The sequence below is a fragment of the Ziziphus jujuba genome, chromosome 5, assembly GCF_031755915.1.
Source record: "Ziziphus jujuba cultivar Dongzao chromosome 5, ASM3175591v1".
NCBI classification, from domain to species: domain Eukaryota; kingdom Viridiplantae; phylum Streptophyta; class Magnoliopsida; order Rosales; family Rhamnaceae; genus Ziziphus; species Ziziphus jujuba.
Window position 1 is genome coordinate 10,211,202 of NC_083383.1, and position 19,093 is coordinate 10,230,294.

At 35.7% G+C, this 19,093-nt stretch overlaps 3 protein-coding genes across 10 annotated transcripts; 1 reads left to right on the forward strand and 2 right to left on the reverse strand.

Moving 5' to 3' along the window:
- Positions 1 to 774: 774 nt before the first annotated feature.
- LOC132803749 (uncharacterized) lies at positions 775 to 2,184 on the forward strand. The gene is made up of 3 exons (XM_060817261.1): positions 775 to 1,185; positions 1,630 to 1,922; positions 2,091 to 2,184. The coding sequence occupies exons 1-3, from the start codon at positions 775 to 777 to the stop codon at positions 2,182 to 2,184; spliced, it is 798 nt and encodes a 265-aa protein (XP_060673244.1).
- A 1,780-nt stretch (positions 2,185 to 3,964) lies between these two features.
- LOC107420808 (uncharacterized) lies at positions 3,965 to 10,933 on the reverse strand. Of its 6 annotated transcripts, none has more exons than XM_025074882.3 (14): positions 10,675 to 10,933; positions 10,377 to 10,415; positions 9,942 to 10,135; positions 9,740 to 9,834; positions 8,927 to 9,085; positions 8,371 to 8,592; positions 8,122 to 8,202; positions 6,846 to 7,327; positions 6,627 to 6,737; positions 6,056 to 6,543; positions 5,391 to 5,559; positions 4,649 to 4,888; positions 4,427 to 4,561; positions 3,965 to 4,320 (listed from the first exon to the last, which is right to left on the reverse strand). In XM_025074882.3, the coding sequence occupies exons 4-14, from the start codon at positions 9,828 to 9,830 to the stop codon at positions 4,198 to 4,200; spliced, it is 2,301 nt and encodes a 766-aa protein (XP_024930650.1). In that variant the 5' UTR covers positions 9,831 to 9,834; positions 9,942 to 10,135; positions 10,377 to 10,415; positions 10,675 to 10,933; the 3' UTR covers positions 3,965 to 4,197. The 6 variants fall into 6 exon arrangements, with proteins under 6 accessions (XP_024930650.1, XP_015885354.1, XP_015885355.1 ...); XM_016029868.4 differs by having other exon boundaries at positions 10,310 to 10,415; XM_016029869.4 differs by having other exon boundaries at positions 10,377 to 10,494.
- Positions 10,934 to 11,783: 850 nt separating this feature from the next.
- Positions 11,784 to 18,315, reverse strand: LOC107420803 (protein ACTIVITY OF BC1 COMPLEX KINASE 1, chloroplastic). Of its 3 annotated transcripts, XM_016029862.4 has the most exons (14): positions 17,785 to 18,315; positions 17,204 to 17,410; positions 16,342 to 16,431; positions 16,080 to 16,226; positions 15,833 to 15,997; positions 15,348 to 15,488; positions 15,057 to 15,236; positions 14,311 to 14,506; positions 13,518 to 13,645; positions 13,142 to 13,213; positions 12,659 to 12,771; positions 12,422 to 12,569; positions 12,253 to 12,322; positions 11,784 to 12,126 (listed from the first exon to the last, which is right to left on the reverse strand). In XM_016029862.4, exons 1-14 carry the CDS (start codon positions 18,136 to 18,138, stop codon positions 12,062 to 12,064), a joined length of 2,076 nt encoding a protein of 691 aa, XP_015885348.1. In that variant the 5' UTR covers positions 18,139 to 18,315; the 3' UTR covers positions 11,784 to 12,061. The 3 variants fall into 3 exon arrangements, with proteins under 3 accessions (XP_015885348.1, XP_048331168.1, XP_048331169.1); XM_048475211.2 differs by lacking the exon at positions 13,142 to 13,213; XM_048475212.2 differs by lacking the exon at positions 17,785 to 18,315 and having other exon boundaries at positions 16,342 to 16,443; positions 17,204 to 17,344.
- Positions 18,316 to 19,093: the final 778 nt, after the last annotated feature.

A 19,093-nucleotide genomic window follows, 5' to 3' on the forward strand; every position in this document is an offset into this window, starting at 1 on the left:
CAATTATATGAAAAAAAACAAATGGGGAAACCGTCCCCGCACCGCCACCGATTGGGGAATCCCCGTCCCCGCCCCGCTTCTAAAAAAACGGGGAAAATTGCGGGGATGGGATGAAAAATCCCATACGGGGATGGGGACGGAATTTTAAAAACCGGCCCCGCCCCGCCCCGTTGACATCCCTATCTACATCCGAGAAATATTATAAATTATTCATAAGAAAAAGGAGTATTGTAGCCACATGCTCATATATCCTGGCTGCGTGTTCTTTTTTTAGAAGATTCAATTCAATTGGTGGTCACGAGAGAGGAAAACAACTTCATTGCAGCTTTGCTTTCAGAATTGGAAATTATGGAAATTTTGAAAAATATAAACCTGACCAAAGCTTCCAATTTGGATGAAATGCCCGTTTTATTTTTCCAAAGATATTGGCATGTTATAGGGAATGATATAGTACGTACCATCCAAAATGCCTTCATCTCAGGATTCATACCAGTAGCGATTAGCAGGATAACTCTTGTGCTGGTTCCGAAGACAAATCCAATCTTTCACTTTAACCACATCCGGCCAATTAGCCTCTGCAATACGGTGTACAAGCTCATCTCCAAAATTTTAGCCAATCACCTTCGCCCTTTACTCTCGAAACTGATCTCACCCAACCAAACGACTTTCATAATGTGGCGGTGGATAGGAGAGCATTCCATTTTGGCCAACGAAATCATTCACTCAATGAAGAAGGCTAAGGATGCAACCGATTTCCTAGGGATCAAAATAGACATGCACAAAGCCTATGATCGGGTTAATTGGAATATGCTGAATGAAATCCTCATCAGGTTTGGATTTTCTGCAAGAGTGTTGGGTCTATTAAGCCAATGTTATTCACTAGGGCAAGCTTCAATTTTACTCAAGGGTAGCATTTATGGAAATGTTAAATTGGAATGGCGCTTAAGGCAAGGCAATCCAATATCTCCGTACCTTTTTATTATCTTTGTAGAATTTCTGTCTAGACTTCTCTTCTCATTGGAAAGGGAGGGAAAGATTCATGGCATAAGGCTTGGTCGAATCAGCCCCACAATCTCTCATCTTTTCTTCACTGATGACATCCTCATCTTCTGTCGAGCGACTAGGAAAGAAGCCCTTGCTGTGGCCCGCTGCTTAGAACACTATTCCAAATGGACCGGCCAGATGGTAAATTTTGCCCAGTCAGGATGCTTCTTCTCCAAAAATGTTTCCTCAAGGATGAAAACGAGCATCAAATCTGTTCTAAATCTTAAAGAACTCTCTGCAGATGCTAAATATTTGGGTAACCCGTTTTTCTTAGGGAGAAGCAAGACCAAGTCTTACGAAGAACTAAGGAAGGAGATAGAAATAAGGCTTCAGAGTTGGAAAGCTAACCTATTGTCTTAGGTTGGCCGGTACACTTTGGTCAAATCTGTTGTCACTGCCATGCTGGTTTACTCCTTATCGACTTGTAAACTCCCTCTCAGTTGGTGTAGGACCATTGATAAAATGGCCAGCAATTTCCTTTGGAGAAACAATAGCCAGCAAATATCTAAATTCAATACCTTTTCTTGGAGTTTAGTTTGCGCACCTAAAAATCTTGGAGGCCTGGGTATTCGAAAACTGGAACAGGTTAACAAGGCTATGTTATGCAAGTTGGGATGGACGCTGGAGACTAACATTGATCTGCTATGGGTTAAGGCAGTTAAAGGCAAATATTTCCCCCACTCCTCCTTCATGAGGTGTGGCCAAAAGAAGAATGCCTCTTGGCAATGGAAGAGCCTTCTTGATACAAGGCCTGTGTTGGCAAAAGAAATGTGCTTTCGGGTTGGCAAAGGAACAAGATTAACTTCTGGGAAGACCCATGGATTCTTAATAATCCGAACTTCAAGCCATTTCCCAATCCGAACGCCTTCTTCTCTGAGGTTGGTATGGTGGAGTCGTTGCTTTCTCCTAATGGGGGATGGGATACGACACGGTTGAACACTTTTTTTGACAGTGGCTCAGTCAAAAACATCCTGAGAATCTTCTAAGCTGATTGTGAAGCCGAAGATGAACTTATATGGACAGGTAGCACTGCTGGCACCTTTCAGGTTAAATCTATTTACAAATTCATGTGTGAAGCTGGTAGGGAAAACTCGAGCTAGTGGAAGCATCTATGGGCTAGCAACCTACATAGCAGACTAAAGTTTTTCATGTGGAAGCTCTCAGTCCGTGGTCTACCTCTCCGAGCTTCCTTAGTCCAGTGTCATTGCCCAATTGACATGCCATTTTACCCCCATTGGTGTCACGGAGGAAGAAATGCACCTATTTTTTTAGTGCCACATTGCAAAGGCAATCTGGTTAGCCTCTCCTTGGTCTGTCCGATGGGATACTATTTAATTGCATAACTTGGAAGACTATCTTAAGATTCTAGCCAAACCTGTGGGGAAGCTTCCAATTCACCAGGAAGATCAACACAAGTTCTTTTTGCCTCCCTAACTCTTGACACTCTGTGGAAGATTCGTAATAAGGTTGTCTTTGAAGGTAAACCTCTTGCTTTAGAGGATGAAGTCAATGCTTTGTTTAACAGGTTTTGGGAATTCTTATGCTTACAGTCTGACGGCAACCACCTTTCCCCTCCAACATTGAATTCCTATTCTTGGTCTCCACCCTTGTAAGGTTTCATCAAGATCAATATAGATGTGGCACTTCGAGATGGAGAAGCGAGCCTTGGATTGGTTGCCAAAGACCATTTAGGGAAGTGAGTAAAGGTTAAAGTGGTGCGAGAACAGATTCATAGCCCAAAAGCAGTTGAGGCAGTTGCGATTCTCCATGCTGTACATATTGCTGCTGAAGAGGGATACCCACATGTCATGTGTGAAAGCGACTCCAAAGCTGTCATCCAAAGCATCACAAATCCAAATATGTCCTTAGTTCATTAGACCACCTCTTACTTTATTAGGAAAATTGTAGATTTTTGCTCAAGTTATCCTAATGTGTGTTTTGCGTGGACCCTAAGAAACCTAAAAGTTGGCCTATTACATAGCTAAATGGGGTATGAGTCTTCAAGTAGGTCTGTGTTTGCTTTGTCTTATTCCTCTTACTTTTTAAACATTTTGGAACAGGACTGTGGAGGTGTGCACACCACAGACTGATTCCCTAGCATCATATTATTTATATATGATTGCTTGTTTTAGTTAATATAACACACCCTTATTAGCCAAAAAAATAAAATAAAATGTATTGTAGATTAAAAGATGCCCATACTTAGCCAAGTTTAGCACACCTTTTTGCTTACATCTACATTAATTCCACATCCACATTTGCAACCTAAGAGCCCATTATCACCTAGTACCTGCTCTACTTCTGCCAAGAGTATTTGAACTTTTGCCACATATGCCATTAGCATTCGCTAGAGCATATGGGACCCATTAATCAAAAAATAAAAAAAATTATGGAACCCATTTCTTCTTATATCATCAGTTCAAAACTCCAAATTCTCTCATGAAAACACTTCTCTTCTTGTAGCGGTTAAGGGTCATCTGACATATAAATCCCATAAATAACTCAAGAACAGAACAACATACTTTCTTTAGATGGTCATTGCTAGCTTTTTAAGAAAAATGCCAAATTTGTATCTAATTAACTCATCTAGTACCTCTAAACCAATCAAAATTTTGGCATAAAATTTTGGTTGCCTAAGCCATTCTAAACCAATCAAAATTTTGGCATAAAATTTTGGTTGCCTAAGCCATTCTAACCAATCAAAATTTTAAAATAAAATTTTGGCTGCCAAAGACTTTTGACATAATTTTATCAGGTTTACCTTAATTTTAAACTATTATCAATTTGTCTACTGTTGATTTTAGACTATTATTAATTTCTAATCATTAATAAACAATCACATAATTTGGCAAATAAATTTGGTATTAGAAGTATTACCCTAACTCAACTTACGTATTTAGAGCTTCTAACTAAGTGTGTATGCAGAAAAGAATCAATAAAATATTATATAAACTACAAATCTTCTAATGTACATGTACATGAACCCAGAGGACTTATATACAATAAATCCCCACCAGCGTTATACAAAATTGCTGTAGATACTCTCTGTAGCACAACTGTTGAACACTTTGGAAAACAAACCCTTTTCCGAAACCAAAAATATGCCGAGTTGAATTTTTGAGACATGTCAGGATGGTAACAAGAACTATTGCTTTACTCCATAACTTTGGTTACAATACCAACAGCCACAGTTCTTCCCATTGCTCTTAGAAACACCCTCCCAAGAGCTCTACAACTCGAAAACTCTTCCACACAAACTGGTCCTTGCAAAATCACCTGAATTTAGAGAAGGCACATATTAGAACAAACTGATCCTGTACCATGCTTGAACAGTAAAAACCTGATCTGCAAATTTGTAAGAGCAGTCACTATCATAATTTACCTCAATAACAGCATTCTGCCTTGCAGTCAGACAGCGAGGAGCCTTTTTAGCCACCTTTCCGGTTTTTGGATCGAGCGACGACACAATTTTTACTACTCTAGCAGCTTCTTTTGCATGGTGTATATGAAATTCCAACTGCTCATTCCAGTTACCGAATACACTTTGATTAAATAAAAATAGTGAGCAAAAGAAACTGAATTGTGATCCATATGTAATACTCACCTGAGAGCCAATTAAAATCGGAGTTGTAATATCCAAAACAACCACCTTCACTTCTAAATGTTTGGCAAAAGCCACTGGAAAATCAGGGTGACAGAGCACACCTCCAGCCATGACATTATTTCCATCAATGCCTTGAAGACTAACAGCCACATTGTCTCCAGATCTTGCAATGGCACAAGCCTGAGAGTCACGTTCCAAGGAGCGTACTGTCCCTACATCACCTGAAGGCATAACCATAACCTAGAATTTGACCATTAAAGTTACACCCATATTACAACATGATTAAGGAACAAAACTGAAATATCTATTACATATTTACATATAAAACATACATATGAAGACTAGACATGCATCACCTGTTATCCAACCATTAGGGTAATCTTAGTCCAGGAAAGGAAAAAACAAAGAAAAAGAAATGCAGAGTGCCTATTAAATCTGTCAATCAACACCCAATCAGCAAGGGGACACTAGATTATAGATTATACACATTTATAAACAATCACTTCCAAAGCAACTACTACATGTTCAATGCTCTGAATCCATCTCTCTCTCGTGTAATAAACATGAAAATGATGCCAGCACTACATCTGAAAAGATGGTATAATAGAAACATGATAGCTCCTAGAGAAGTATAGAAGACTCCTAGCATGGCTATATGACAATAAACAACGATTTTAAAAATTATTAAGACACGATCAACCAAATTTATTGGTCAAAGACCACTATAGTCAGCCAATCATACCTTCAATCCACTACGAAGAGCTCCAGCTTCCAATTTACCACACGCAGAAACCTGTCCAAGGGATGCTGACTTAACCACATCACATATTGGCATGAGAAGAGGCTTAGAAAAATCTCTTGCTGGAGGTTGAAGGGAATCGATTGCATCCAACAGGTGAGGTCCTTGGTACCTGCAGTTCAGGTACGTTCAGTAAATTTACTTTATTTGTCATACCATGTGTGTATTTCCTAGAAAGGGTAACAGAAGCCAAAAAGCAAAAGAAAACAGCTAACACATCAAACACATGAATGGGTAAACAATGATGACTTCCAAACTCATCTTGAGCACAAAAGTAGTCTTCTTTTTCAGATGATAATATTTTTTAGTCCAAGGGTAACAAATATTTATTATGCAACCAACAATGTCAACCTAAGCATGTACTAATTATGCTTCACCAGAAGGATTCAAAACCATATAGCAAAAGACAAATAACATTGGGTTTACCACAGTATATTTGGACCTCTAGTTATCATTTTTAGTTTTACCTTACTTTTAGGATATTTTGATTAAATTCTAACTAAACTTGGTTCTTCTTCCAAATTATAGAAGTTGCCATAAGTAGAAAAGGTGAAAATCCTGGAATAGCAAAAGAGTGTCGTGATCTTGAAATGAATGAACAAACTCACCAGGACAAAAGACGAACATCAGAAGGAGCTGCTACCAAATTCTGATTTTCCATGGCACTCAATGGAATCCAACAAATGGAAGAGTCTTTAAATCTACAAGAACGGAGAAATATTCCTAGTTGTTGCCTGATTAAATCAAACCGTTCCTTGGAGTACTCAACAATATCCATTTTATTAACAGCAACTATAATTTGTTCAACACCAAAACTTCTAATAAGTTGTGCATGCTCTTTTGTCTGTCCCTTGGCAACATCCATACCAGCTTCAAATGCACCAACTGAGGCATCTATTACAAGAATTGCAGCATCAGCTTGTGTTGCTCCAGATATCATATTTGGAACAAAATCTTTATGACCAGGTGAGTCAAGCACGACAACATGATATCTTTTGGAATCAAAGTAAGCAACAGCCACTGTCATAGTTATTCCCCTTTCCCTTTCTTCTGTGCTCTCATCCAGTGCCCAAGCATAAGAAAAGGATCCTTTTCCCTGATTGAATTATGAACATGAAGTAAATCACAACAAAATTCATACTTCACAACCATTCACCTGCAATATTGCAATCACATTACCTGTTGCTTTGCCTCTTTTTCATATTTGTGCATTTCCTTTTTAGAAATACGTCCCAAAAGATGTAGCAATCTACCTGAGAGGGTGGATTTTCCAGAATCAACATGACCAACCTATAAGGACATTTTAAATGACATCAACAATGTGTAGACAATATAAACTAAAAGAAGGATCTACATATCCTAGTGCATGGATCATAAGATGACAACTAAAAGGCTCACAATTGCAAGACTCAGTTGGATCAGTGTATCTTCAGCCTGATCAGGAAGCATCCATTTTTCATGTTTATACTGTACTTTTGAATTAGCTTTTTGACTGTTGACATTATTTTGATTTCCATATCTAACATCCAAAGCCATATTGTTTAAACTATTGCTAATACTTTGTGCCTTTCCCTTTGCTGCAGAAGAATTAGTAGCCCCATCGAGAGCATCATGTATGCCTTTTGGTTCTGATGCTGATAAGCTATCTGACCTTTGACCGCTACTCTGCTCCACCTTATCACGGCTACTTTTTGGCACCCTAGATGATGAGACATCCGAACTTCCTCGTATATTAACTGCCCCATTCTTTGACTGACTGCTCTTATCTGTCAATGTTGATAAGCTACTTGAGCTTTCATTACTTGACTGTACATCAACAGCACCATTCTTCTCAGTGACGCTTGACGAAACTTTTTGAGACTTCAAATCCCTAAAATTGGCTGCATGCCACAAGACAGCAAAGATAACTTTTTAAGCCTAGGCATATATAAAAGAACCAATTAACATCGCTACATTTTTTTTTCTTTTAGGCAAAATGTATGATTAATGAGATTACTAGGTGCCAAAAACAAAGGGCAATTTGCAACTCAGAGATAGAAACTTGGTTTGGGTATCTCAATTCAGAATCAACCACCTTTCATTTTTTATTTGACAGGTATTTAATAACCAACAAAAAGGGGATAACTAGTCAACTAGGGTTGAAACCCGGTACATTACTTGATGAACCAAAAATCAGCTCATAAATCTTACTAACTCCAACGTGTTAATTAACTATTGTGCACGCACAAGGTACACTTTCAGTTTTTAGATGGCCCACAAGTTAGGAATAGGAGTATTAAGAGTCTATTATGCCTGTTATGCCTATATGTATCGTTGGGTTCACTTCATAACAGCTTATACTTTAGGGATGATGTTAATTTGATAATAATGATATGTTATGTGAGAATTGCTATATCTTTTTCAGAATGATGGCCTCTGTATTAATGCATAACTAAAAGATACAAGATACCATAAGAAATTTATCACTTGACCAACAAGAAAGCATCATTTAAGTAAATATCGTATTGGTCCATACAGCATGGAAGAAAAAAATTTCATTTCACAACACTGGCTCCTTTGATTAGATATGATTAAAACATCAGCATTTTTGTCAATAAAAAATAGATGGCAGATCAAATTCACAACCACTACTTATTTTTATTAAGGAAAAAAAAAAAAAAAAAAAAAAGGATACCTTTTGCGCCCGTTTTGGAGGAACGATTCAATCCGTTTGAGACCATATCATCTGGGGATGGAACATCAAACTTGAAGGGAGCTGTTACATCAGTTTAAGTTTGGTTAGAACTCCAAATACAGATCACAATCATATATCTGTTAATAATTTGAATAAATATGTTGACTGCTTGTATATGAAGCATCTGACTACAAAAGGGATGGTTATCTAGTTCTACAGATCCACATCCTCCATTAAACATGTGCAGACCTATATTAATCTGATCATGTTTATGAGTATTAAAGGCCTTATGGAATTCATGAATATGTCCTTGGATATTCCCAAGCTTGTGGAAATTATTGCCCTCCTCAGTTATAAAACCATCTTTCTGCGGTTGAATGAACACAGCTATTTTTGGTATCTGACGCGGCAGTGATGCAAAAAGAGATTTGGCTGTTATGGATACTCCAGAATCTTTGCATTTGCCTTCAACTGCATGAAAGAGATCTACTCTGTAAAAGGGCAATGAACCTGAAATCAAACCTGTATGACGAGGACACTAACATGGAAGTTGATGCCAAAAGCATATGAGGTCTCCCTACAAATTGATCTCAAATAAAATGAGATAAAACTTGGCACCCTTGTCTAGAAATTGAGCCTAACGGAAATGCTAGGTAATTGTTTAAAACAGCAAAAGGGAGGGGGCTGAAAAAAAGTGTCCTCATCACACAATGTAAAATATGCAATGGAGGTCAAACCATACAACAAAGGAATTCTTTGAAGTGAAAATCACAAAAAGTTGAATCAATAAGTTACATGTAACTACCTGCTTTCTTATCACTATTGCTGCCACTGTTAACCAAAGGATTGCGAAGAACCCCACAAATATCACAAGCAGTCATGCTCTCATCATTATCATATGTGCAAATGGAACAACGCCAAATCCCAGGTATTGCAGTTTCTTGCCTTGATTGAGGTGTATCGACTGTCCATAGCAAAAGCAAACTGAGAAGTCATTCTATCATGTTAAATGTATATCAGCACAACAACCAATATCAATGAAAAACAATTCAATAACATAACCAAAATGTCCCCTTGGAAACAGCCAAAATGACAATAATCACCATTGTTAACCCCTAGGTCCTAGTTCGATCTGGCCTGGAGCTAAAATAATCCCCTTCCCCCAATTTAACATATGCCCAAAAAGAATAAATAAATAAAATAACCAAAATTAAAAAGGAAATAAAAAGAACTTAGCATTGTTGAATGCAGTATTTTCAGAATGGATTATTTTTATATATATTATTCACTACCACTCCCAATACCATTCTCCGCTCATAAACACCTTCACGTTACAGATGAATAATATCTTCCTAGTCTTTGGTGGAAAAAAGTGAAGACTCAAAAAGGAGAGAAAGGAAGAAGAAAAGCCCAGTGAGACGAAAAAGTTAAAAATATTTGGAGACATGACTACAATCTAGAGTGGGCAAAATAGTCTCCCTAAATGTAAAATTATACAATTATAGAGCTTGGATGCACATCTGATACCTGTCATCTGTTATTGATACTATTCTTAGTTACAGGAAAGAGCAAGAAAGAACCAATAAACAATAAATTCAGAATTTGTATAGCTACTAACCACTCTCTTCCTCTTCATAATCATAATCATAACCTTCAAAGTCATCATAGTCTTCATCATAATCAACTCCATAGTTTACTTTGCGAGGCATGGTTCTGATGGACAATAAATCAGGAAAGAAATGGCTAAATCACAAATGCATAAAACTCACATATAGCGTCTCAAATGAACCTGAAATGGAACAGTGTGAAGAACTACATACCCAGAAAATGTGGCGTATCCGGAGTCAATAATTTAACAACCAAATAGCCCGATCAACCCTCCTATGGAGTTGACTAAATGACCTTAATTTAACACAACATCATAGCCATTAACAGTTGAAAAGAAACAGTAGTAGTTATAACTATTTGCTCCAGAATCTATCGCTTTCTCTGACTTCCACACGAATTAAGATAGCTGCAAACATAAATTGCAAATAGATCAAATCAGTTTTTGAACAAAAGTGCAGCTACCGGCACCAAATTGAAGCTCAGGTTCTTCATTTTAAATAAACCAAACTCTTGAATTTAAATGTTCAGCACCGAAAATGAGTAATTCAGGCAATTAATAAAATTTAAAAAAATAAGCTACCTGCAAAGTCCAATTAACAGACTAATCAGAGATTGTCATCTAATGAAGACCAAAATTAGCTAATAACCTAAACGAAGAGTTTTCTTCTTCTCTGTGCCCAAGCCATCTGAGCAGCCAAACAACAATTGAAACACTATAAGAGGATGAAATTCCCGACAAAAGGCTTGCGAAAATGCAACTTCCGACTAATCAGAATATAGCAACAGATACAAAAAAATAAAAAATAAAAAATCAGTTAATCCACATGCCTCTCCATAACCAACAGAAAGCATGATAAACAGAAAAACAGTATCTAGGCAGGAATTCTAATGGAAATGCAAGACTTCGTCGGAAAACTAAGAAAAGCAAAAGAAATTAGGGTTTACCAGGGCACGAGCATCGAAGACGATGCTTCTACTTTCTTCTTTCTGCTTCCCTTTCTCTCTATCTCTCTACAGGATGTGAATCGGTAAATAAGATTAGACCTCGCCGGTGGCCAGAAAACTTTTCTTTTTATAGACAGTTTATTATACGTTTTTGTTTAACACAACGATAATAATGAAAATGTTTTATAAAGAAAAATTCCCTGAAAAAAAAAAAGAAAAAAAAAAAGAAGGAAATTAGCGGTTAGAGTTTAAACTTTGCTAGAGAAAAAAATAAATAAAGAAATACATTTCAATAAAGAAAATATTGCAGACAAATAAAAAATAAATTATACGCTCATTACAAGTGGCGCATATATATACATATACATAATCCATTTATAGTGCGGACGGTCTTTATACGGATTACAGTATTGATGATGGTTTTTCATAATAGTGGTGATGATTTTCTAAAAAATTATTGTTAATATTATAAAAAATCGTCACTAATACTGCGGTTCTCATACGGACCGTACTCAGCATAGAATTTCCATACATATATATATATATTATATTTTATGATAAAATGTTAGACAAAATTTGTTTTATTTTGACATTGAGAGACAAGAAAGAAAATTTAGAATAAAGCATGCAGACAGAAAATTTATTTATTAAAAATGGTGGCATTGATAGCTACAGCCTCCAAAAACAGAGTATGACTGTTATCATGAGCATGTTTGGCATCATTGTCATACGATTTTCTCTACATTTTTACCTGAAATTAAATATATAGTAGTCATGTGTAAAGGGACCCAAAAAAAAAAAAAAAAAAAAAAAAAAACTACAAATATCATCTATACATTTTTTGTTTAGTTTTTTATGTTTTTTTGGCTGAAAATCGCTTCTACACTCTTATGCGTAACAAACAATGGTTTCTAACTTCTGTAGTGGCTTTTCTCGTGCAATAATATTGAATTTGAATTTTCCTAACTAAAATAATTTTTAAAAAAAGAAAAAAACAAAAACGATGGTCCATGTATAACAATAGATGTCAAATTTACAATTTGATAGATTTGACAACTTGAAACTTTTTTTTTTTTTGGTGGCAGGTTCAGTGAAAGGTAGGCATGGTATTGTAGTCCAATATAGTAATGCAAATTTGATTAATCTCCCTCACAATTCTTCCCAAAAAATCTACACTTCTATCTATACATTCTTATATACGAGTGTAACTAACAAGCATTCCGATACAAAAAGCAATGAATCTTTGTTAATTTTACAACTTGATAAATATTGACAATTTGAAAAAGCAGGCTCTGGTTCGATGATAATTCAGTGAGAGGTAGGCATAGTATAGTATTCCTGTGTGGTAAAACCGGTATTGTTTTTTGCAGCTTTTCCGATGCTTAAACTATCTATCCGATAAGACTGACTCGCTCCAAGAAAGCATGAGATCTCGAACAACAGTTGGAAAGTCTGCAAGTCACAGCATCAAAGTTTGTGAAGCAAAAGGTAGAGAAGTTGGAGAGCAAGATAAATATTTTGAGTTATCAAGTTAACTTTGTCCCTTGAGTTAAAAAAGAGATCAATGAAGATTTTTACCTCGTGCTACTTCTAAAGCTACTGATGGTATGTCTATCTGATCTTCAAGTAGTCTATATACATCCACAAGCTACAGAAAACATTTTTGATAATTAGTGGTCTTATAAAGTATTTTGAACAACCCCATCCCTCTCCAACAAAAGGAGGAAAATGGAAAAGATTTTCTAACCTCTCGAACATGAAGCTTTGAATCTTCGGTCAAAGCCAAAATAAGCTGTCTACGAATACTTGCGTCAATTAGGAAAAGACGAGCTCCATCTTTAATGGTGTCTGTGAGATCTAATTTTCTTTCAACTTGCAAACTTCTTGACTTTTGCCTGCGCAAAAAGACCTAAGTAAATATAGGCTCTTCAAAACTCCCAACAGAATAATATACAAATTTAGCAAGTCACAGCAAGGTACAGACATGTCCTTTGCCTGCAATGCAGGATTGCTGCTCATCTTGGCCACATTTTCCTTTGCAAGAACAATAAGGTTTTCTAGCCGCTTCCATTGGAAAAGACCATCTTTAAATAGAACCTGCAAGATAGGCAGTCAGTCACTACTAAGACATATGGCATGAGAAACCATCTATGCGTGATGATTGATGACTTTGGACAGGGCCAACTGGAAAAATGAAGACAGAAGCACAACCAAAAAAATATGTACGTACAATCATCAAAGAACAGATAAGGCTTGCAGAGTTAGATTGTGATGATAAAAATAAACATTAACATACAATAAGAAAAAATAATAGCTTTAAAATAAAAATATTTAATGGCCTTCCTAATGAATGAAAGAGAGATATAGGTCCTCAAATCATTCTACTACAAAAATTGATGTGGACAGGATCCTCTAGTTTTAGATAATATTGATTAGATGGGCTTTTGAAGAACAGTCTTGAATGGACCTGTATAAGGCGTTCGCGCAAAGCAGGGTTTGGATCTGTCAGGAGACGCTTTGCCACATATGGGTAAGCCACCTATTTGATTAATCAATGTCAGTAATTGCAAGGAACCGGAAAAACATCATATATCATAGGACACATCATTACAGCTAAAATCTTTTTACCTTTGAGGTTGTATGATTTCTAATTCATGAAGACAATAATATGGTAGGACCCTTCTTGAAGCAATTAGTAAACAATTTTCATGGTAGACCCTAAATTATAACTTTCTATAAATATGACTATTAGTATTAAAAAAATTTTCCCATGTGGCTAATTTCATAAATTGAAGATATGGTACCACAAAGTGAACGAAAAAAAGGAAAAAATATGTTCGTACCTCAAGAAATTTAAAGTCTGGCTTCAGAGTAAAACAGATACCCTCTTGAGTCAATAAAGAACGTATAACGAGGGAAAACCTCTCTGGAATACGGATGGGATAATTATATACCAATTGATTAAATTTTCCTGCAGCACAGATAGCATACATTTTATGCACATGCATAAAAAAGAAAGTCTAGAGCAATTGGAACTAATTTGCAGACCTAATTAAAGCACAATGGAATTTATTCTTTCCCACCTAAGATTAAAAATTTAGACAGATTTAGGAATCTAATCAGACCTGAAACAGGTTGTAATTTTTAATTGGAGTGATTCTGATATCATGAATACCTATGTCATCTGACAATCACAATGACTTAGAAAATATATTCTATCATGAGAAGAAAATATGTTCTATCATGAATGTGCAAGGTTGTCAATTTGTGAAATCTCATGGTCGTTGCAAATGCCACCTTACGAGCAAGGTAGCCATCTAGTTCATCTTACTATTGCTGATAAAAGAAATCAATTGCTTCTGGTGATTCTTATGCTCCGAAGCATCGTACTTTGAGATTTTGAGTGTTGCATTTGGAAGACATTTCCAAGCAGAGTGTATAACTTAACAAAGAAATAATCTAAGCATTTCCGCAAGTATGAATCCACTGCTTTTTGTGATTCTTGCTGTACCAACTCCCAATAACTCTACTTTGAAATCTATGACTATTCTCTTAAACCAGACATTTTCAAGCACACCTTATGACATTAAAAAAGAAAAAGATTTCACGAGTACCAATATTGTAGAACTTGATTACCAGTAACACTTCGGAAATTGAAGTCAGACAGTCCTTTTCCAGAAGAGTTCTGCCAGATTGCCTCTAGAGCTGGGATGATAGGGGAGACATCAGTCCCAGGAGCCAAGAAGCCAAGCCGGGTGAAATCATTTGCCATCTCAGCATAGTCCTCATTTACAGCATGGACAACAGCATCAATCAGAATCTGCTTGTTTTGCTGAAACATAGAAAGTATCCCAGAGAGAGACACAGAGAGAGTGAGAGAGAGGAAAACAATAAGATTATCTTTGTAAAGTCAGATTAACAAAATAAATTATACTATAAAAAACAAAAATACAACTATTGCTATTCTTGTATATTAAACTGTTAGTTTTGGCAAGTGGGTAGTCCTTGTACAATCGAACACGATAACAACATACCATGGTAACCTTTAGACCTATGAGAACACTACACAGAAGATTTTCAATTAAACAAAAACCTACACTACAAGAATTGATAAACTGAATTTTAAATTATCATGTTGGCCAAATATAAGCTTGGTATAACAGTTTCTCCAATACTTCTTATACTTTGAAAGAAATAATATGAAGATAACTCTTTCCACTTCTAGTAAATTGATTTCTAGCATTAACAAATAATCAAACAACATAGAAAATAAAGTCCTCGTATATACAAAAATAAATAAATAAATAATAATAATAATAATAATAGAGACGTTGTCTGAGTATCATCTTTACATTGAATATCTTTCAAATGCATATTATTACCTGACTAAGCACGGCAACATTCCCAAAATCAACATATGCAATGCGTCCATCACGCATAGCAAAAATGTTTCCAGGATGTGGATCTCCATGAAATAACCCAAATTCTAGCAATTGCCGCAAAGCAGCACTCACTCCAACTGTTAAAAACCCATCTAAGTCAATGCCAGCTTCTTTGATAGCCTGAAATGCAAGGGACAGATTATCATTACCAAAGGTGATTTTCATACTGTTGCTTCACCAAAAATGAATACTGAAATAGCACCTTTCGATTGTGAAAAGTTACAAGCATACCTGTGGGTCAGTGCACCGGATACCATCAATCCATTCCATTACTAAAACTCGTGGACCAGATAGGTTTTTGTATACCCGAGGGATTTTGACAGTAGGATCATTTTTGAAGTTCTCAATAAAATCTTCAATATTACGAGCTTCCTGAAATGCAGGAAACAAAAACAAATTATTAAAATGCAATTATCAATTTATCAAAAGCACCCATATTGGGAGTTTAACTGTACACAAGCACTTTAGCCACCAGCCATGGGCATATAATCATGCCAGACAAAAATGTTTCATCTTTCTTGGCCTAATATGGTAGCAGCCCCAATTTGCCTTTAATGTAGTCAAGGCATAATTGGTGTCCTTTCAGGTGAAGGCTGAGGCACATGCCAGGTGACTTGGAAAAGTGCGGGTTATACACATTTATTTAGTTTTTAAGTTCAGGCTATTATCATGTAAATCAATTTTTACGCTAACCAAAGGGCTGATCTGAAAGTTACCAAAGTGTAATCGAGCTCCTCCAGAAGCTTCTCACCAAATTCATCAACTATAAGCTCAGCATTGCACCCGAGTTTCTGGAGACTGATTCCATTCAAGAATGAAGCAAGAGTACGGAAAAGAAAAAGATCCCTATATATTATAGGTTCTATTTCTGGCCTTTGCACCTGAAAGTATTAGAGAAATAGACTGATTTGGAAATTCATCCAGCAAGAGCAATCTTTTAAAGCCATCAGATTAGCTTCATACCTTGATAGCAACATCCTCACCAGTAGTACGTAATGTAGCTCGGTAAACTTGGCCTAAACTTGCAGCTGCTATTGTCTGCGATGATATTTTACTGAAAACAGCTTCAAGGGGTTGGCATAATTCCTCTTCTATGATGTTGAAAGCAACCTAAATAATTGGTCAAGCCATAGGCCATTTTAGTATATTTGAAGCACAAAGAATAAGGACGATCACAAACACAAGTGTTTAGGCTATTGTTAAGTTTTGGCAGATGAGTATTTACCTGATTCGGAAAAGAAGGAACATCATCTTGAAGAATGCAAAGTTCATTCATATAATCTTCTCTGATGATATCAGGTCTGTTTGCAAGCACCTGTCAACACTTCTATGAATTCCAATCAAACACAAAATTTAAGGCATGTGCATGCCAGAGGTACAACATGCAAATGGAAAAACAAAATGACTGATTATAATCAATTTGTTATATTCAAATTTGGAGAGTTCTTTTGATCCTTTACAATGCGCTCAAAACTTGCCATCACAGAATTTGAAGGTTTTCCAAAAATTTACTCATACTAGAAAAATTAAACTCATTTATTACTTCTTTAAAACAACAAAAAACAAAACAAAAAAGCCCCCCCCAAAAAAAAAAAAAAAAAAAAAAAGAAGAAGAAATTGGCAAAATCAAATGGATCCATATTTGACAACCACAAATGGCTATATAATAAACTTATTAACTTCTATACCATGTTGTATGGTAAAATCCTAATGTATTTAGTATGCTAAATTTCAAGCAAATCCGATATGTCTAAGTTTTCTCCATGCAAATTAGTCAAAAGCTATTCCTTTTTCGCTATACATTTTGACCCTTAAAAAAGTGTACAGCATAGTTTCATATCAGAGTGACTTCTTAAATTCTAAAGAATTAAATTTCAATGCTAGATTGAAAAATCATGAAAAAAGTCATGGCATTCTAAGACCTGTTCTATATATTCATATCCTAGAAAAATAATAATAACATCTCAGAAACGATTCATGACCCAATTTACAAATTTAAATACCCTAACAGCACCCTTACAGATATGGGGGGGAAAAAAAGAAAAAAAACAAAAAACAAAAAACAAAAATATGATTGAAAGGCACACCTGACCAGCTTTGATAAAAGAAGGCCCCAGATCACACAGTAGGTTCCTAAGCTGCCGAGCACGAAATGGAACAACCTCTTCGTCTCTTCCAACCATGAAATCATACATCAAGGTAGACCAGTACAACCCCAAGTTCCACACTATCTCAACACCTCGCAAAATCAGTGATAAAATAGCCCCTCTTGATTCCAAAACTCTATTTCTCACCTAGTTACAATAAAACAATTATAGCAATATGAATTTCATCATTCCAACACTCTATTAATCACCTAGTCATAGAAACCAATTATGAATTCTATGCCAAAGTAAGTCAAAACACATATTTTATTTTATTTTTAATAAAATTGTACGAGCATCTTCAAGTGCATGTATATCGCCAATGCCTTTATGAAATGAAATTCCCAAAGAATCAAGTGAAAACCATGACAAACAAAACAGAGTTTACACCTATATGTATCACTATCTCAATCAACATCGATATTATCAACAATAGCTAACCATGATAATAAACGCGCACAAAAAAAAAAAAAAAAAATTAGTATTTTCATCAAAACACTAGAGAATATGTATAAATTTCATACTGTATCAGGAGTGTACTTGCGAAACGGTATGCAAACTCCGCGCTCGATATCGAGCTGTTCCATGGCATCGCTGGACTTACCAACCGGCAAAGCACGGCTCTCATCCCTAACCGTGGCTGTCAAGCTTCTCCTCGTTACGGTACCATTAGCAGACCTTTCGGTTGCTGAAGCCGCGAAATTCGAGATTCGTACCGGCAAGCATTTCTTGCTTCTTTTTATTCTTCTTCTATGTAAGATAGGATACAAAGAAGTTGGAGCTTGCATTGGCACATTTTTCTTATGGCTTATGTGGGGTTTGAGATTTTGGAGGGGACATGGAGAAGTATAAGTGCAATTTACATATACGAAGTCCATGAATTTCTGCTATTTTCCGGAAGTTGAAACCCTAGAGAGAAAAATTGAAGGTGACAAAGACGAAAGAAGGAGACGTGGAAGAGCTTTGGATGGTGGATTTTGGAGCTGGAAAGAAGAGCTGTTGGAAGAAAGAAGCACCCATTTTTTTTAAAAAGCAGTTTTTGATATTTAAAAAAAATAAAAAAAAAAGGGGAAATAAAATGGAAAATGGAGAGCCACTAAACCATCTCAATTTTGTAGATGAAATTCGGTCAACACACTCAAAAGCGCTCTATCAAATGGTCTTCTTCACTGTAGACTTTTGTCGTTTTTCTATGCTTTCGTTACGTATTATGATTTTTACAATATTTGCCCCAAAATGTTCGTTATTTTTTTTTTTTTTTTTTTTGGGGTAGAATCCCAGTTTCACAGTAAAAATATATTTTGGTTATATTTTGAAAAGAAAAACAATTTTAAAGAAATTATAAAGAATTTCAATTTTACTAAGTGATAATTTCATTTTAACGTAAGGATGTGAAAATAAATTGCATTTGATTAAATTTAACTTAAAAACTCAAAAAATAAAAAATAAAAACAACAGATGGATATTATATATATATAGAGAGAGAGAGAGAGAGAGTTTTTCTATGATCATGACCAATCTGATGAAAATGATGCGATCCAGAAACATGAAAAAATAATCAGTCATTAGATTTCAACTTATCCATTTAACGGCTCAGATATTTTTCTGTTACACGTAAGAAGATTACAATTTTAAAAAATTTTCTTCAACCTTTCCACTTTAAAATATCATTTTCTTTCCCGTTAGCATCACTGTTTCATACAGACTTTACCATTTTAAAATTCTTAAATAAAATCCTCTATCTCTCACCATTTCAACATTCCCAAATAAAATTCATTGTTCCAGCTTCGGTTAAATGTTAATATTTATGAGCCATTGTTTTTTTTTTTTTTT

What these genes read in the sequence shown, in the direction of transcription:
- LOC132803749 (XM_060817261.1), top strand. Translation starts at nt 775, where the DNA reads ATGCACAAAGCCTATGATCGGGTTAATTGGAATATGCTGAATGAAATC. An exon ending in CCAAATGGACCGGCCAGATG is followed by an intron (nt 1,186 to 1,629) that starts GTAAATTTTGCC and finishes AAACTGGAACAG; the next exon opens with GTTAACAAGGCTATGTTATG. An exon ending in CGAACGCCTTCTTCTCTGAG is followed by an intron (nt 1,923 to 2,090) that starts GTTGGTATGGTG and finishes GGCACCTTTCAG; the next exon opens with GTTAAATCTATTTACAAATT.
- LOC107420808 (XM_016029871.4), bottom strand. Translation starts at nt 9,830, where the DNA reads ATGCCTCGCAAAGTAAACTATGGAGTTGATTATGATGAAGACTATGAT. An exon ending in CGATTTTAATTGGCTCTCAG is followed by an intron (nt 4,562 to 4,648) that starts GTGAGTATTACA and finishes TGGAATGAGCAG; the next exon opens with TTGGAATTTCATATACACCA. An exon ending in GGCAGAATGCTGTTATTGAG is followed by an intron (nt 4,321 to 4,426) that starts GTAAATTATGAT and finishes CTCTAAATTCAG; the next exon opens with GTGATTTTGCAAGGACCAGT.
- LOC107420803 (XM_016029862.4), bottom strand. Translation starts at nt 18,138, where the DNA reads ATGGACTTCGTATATGTAAATTGCACTTATACTTCTCCATGTCCCCTC. An exon ending in TCCGGTGCACTGACCCACAG is followed by an intron (nt 15,237 to 15,347) that starts GTATGCTTGTAA and finishes CTTGCATTTCAG; the next exon opens with GCTATCAAAGAAGCTGGCAT. An exon ending in CAAAGCTTCATGTTCGAGAG is followed by an intron (nt 12,323 to 12,421) that starts GTTAGAAAATCT and finishes TGTTTTCTGTAG; the next exon opens with CTTGTGGATGTATATAGACT.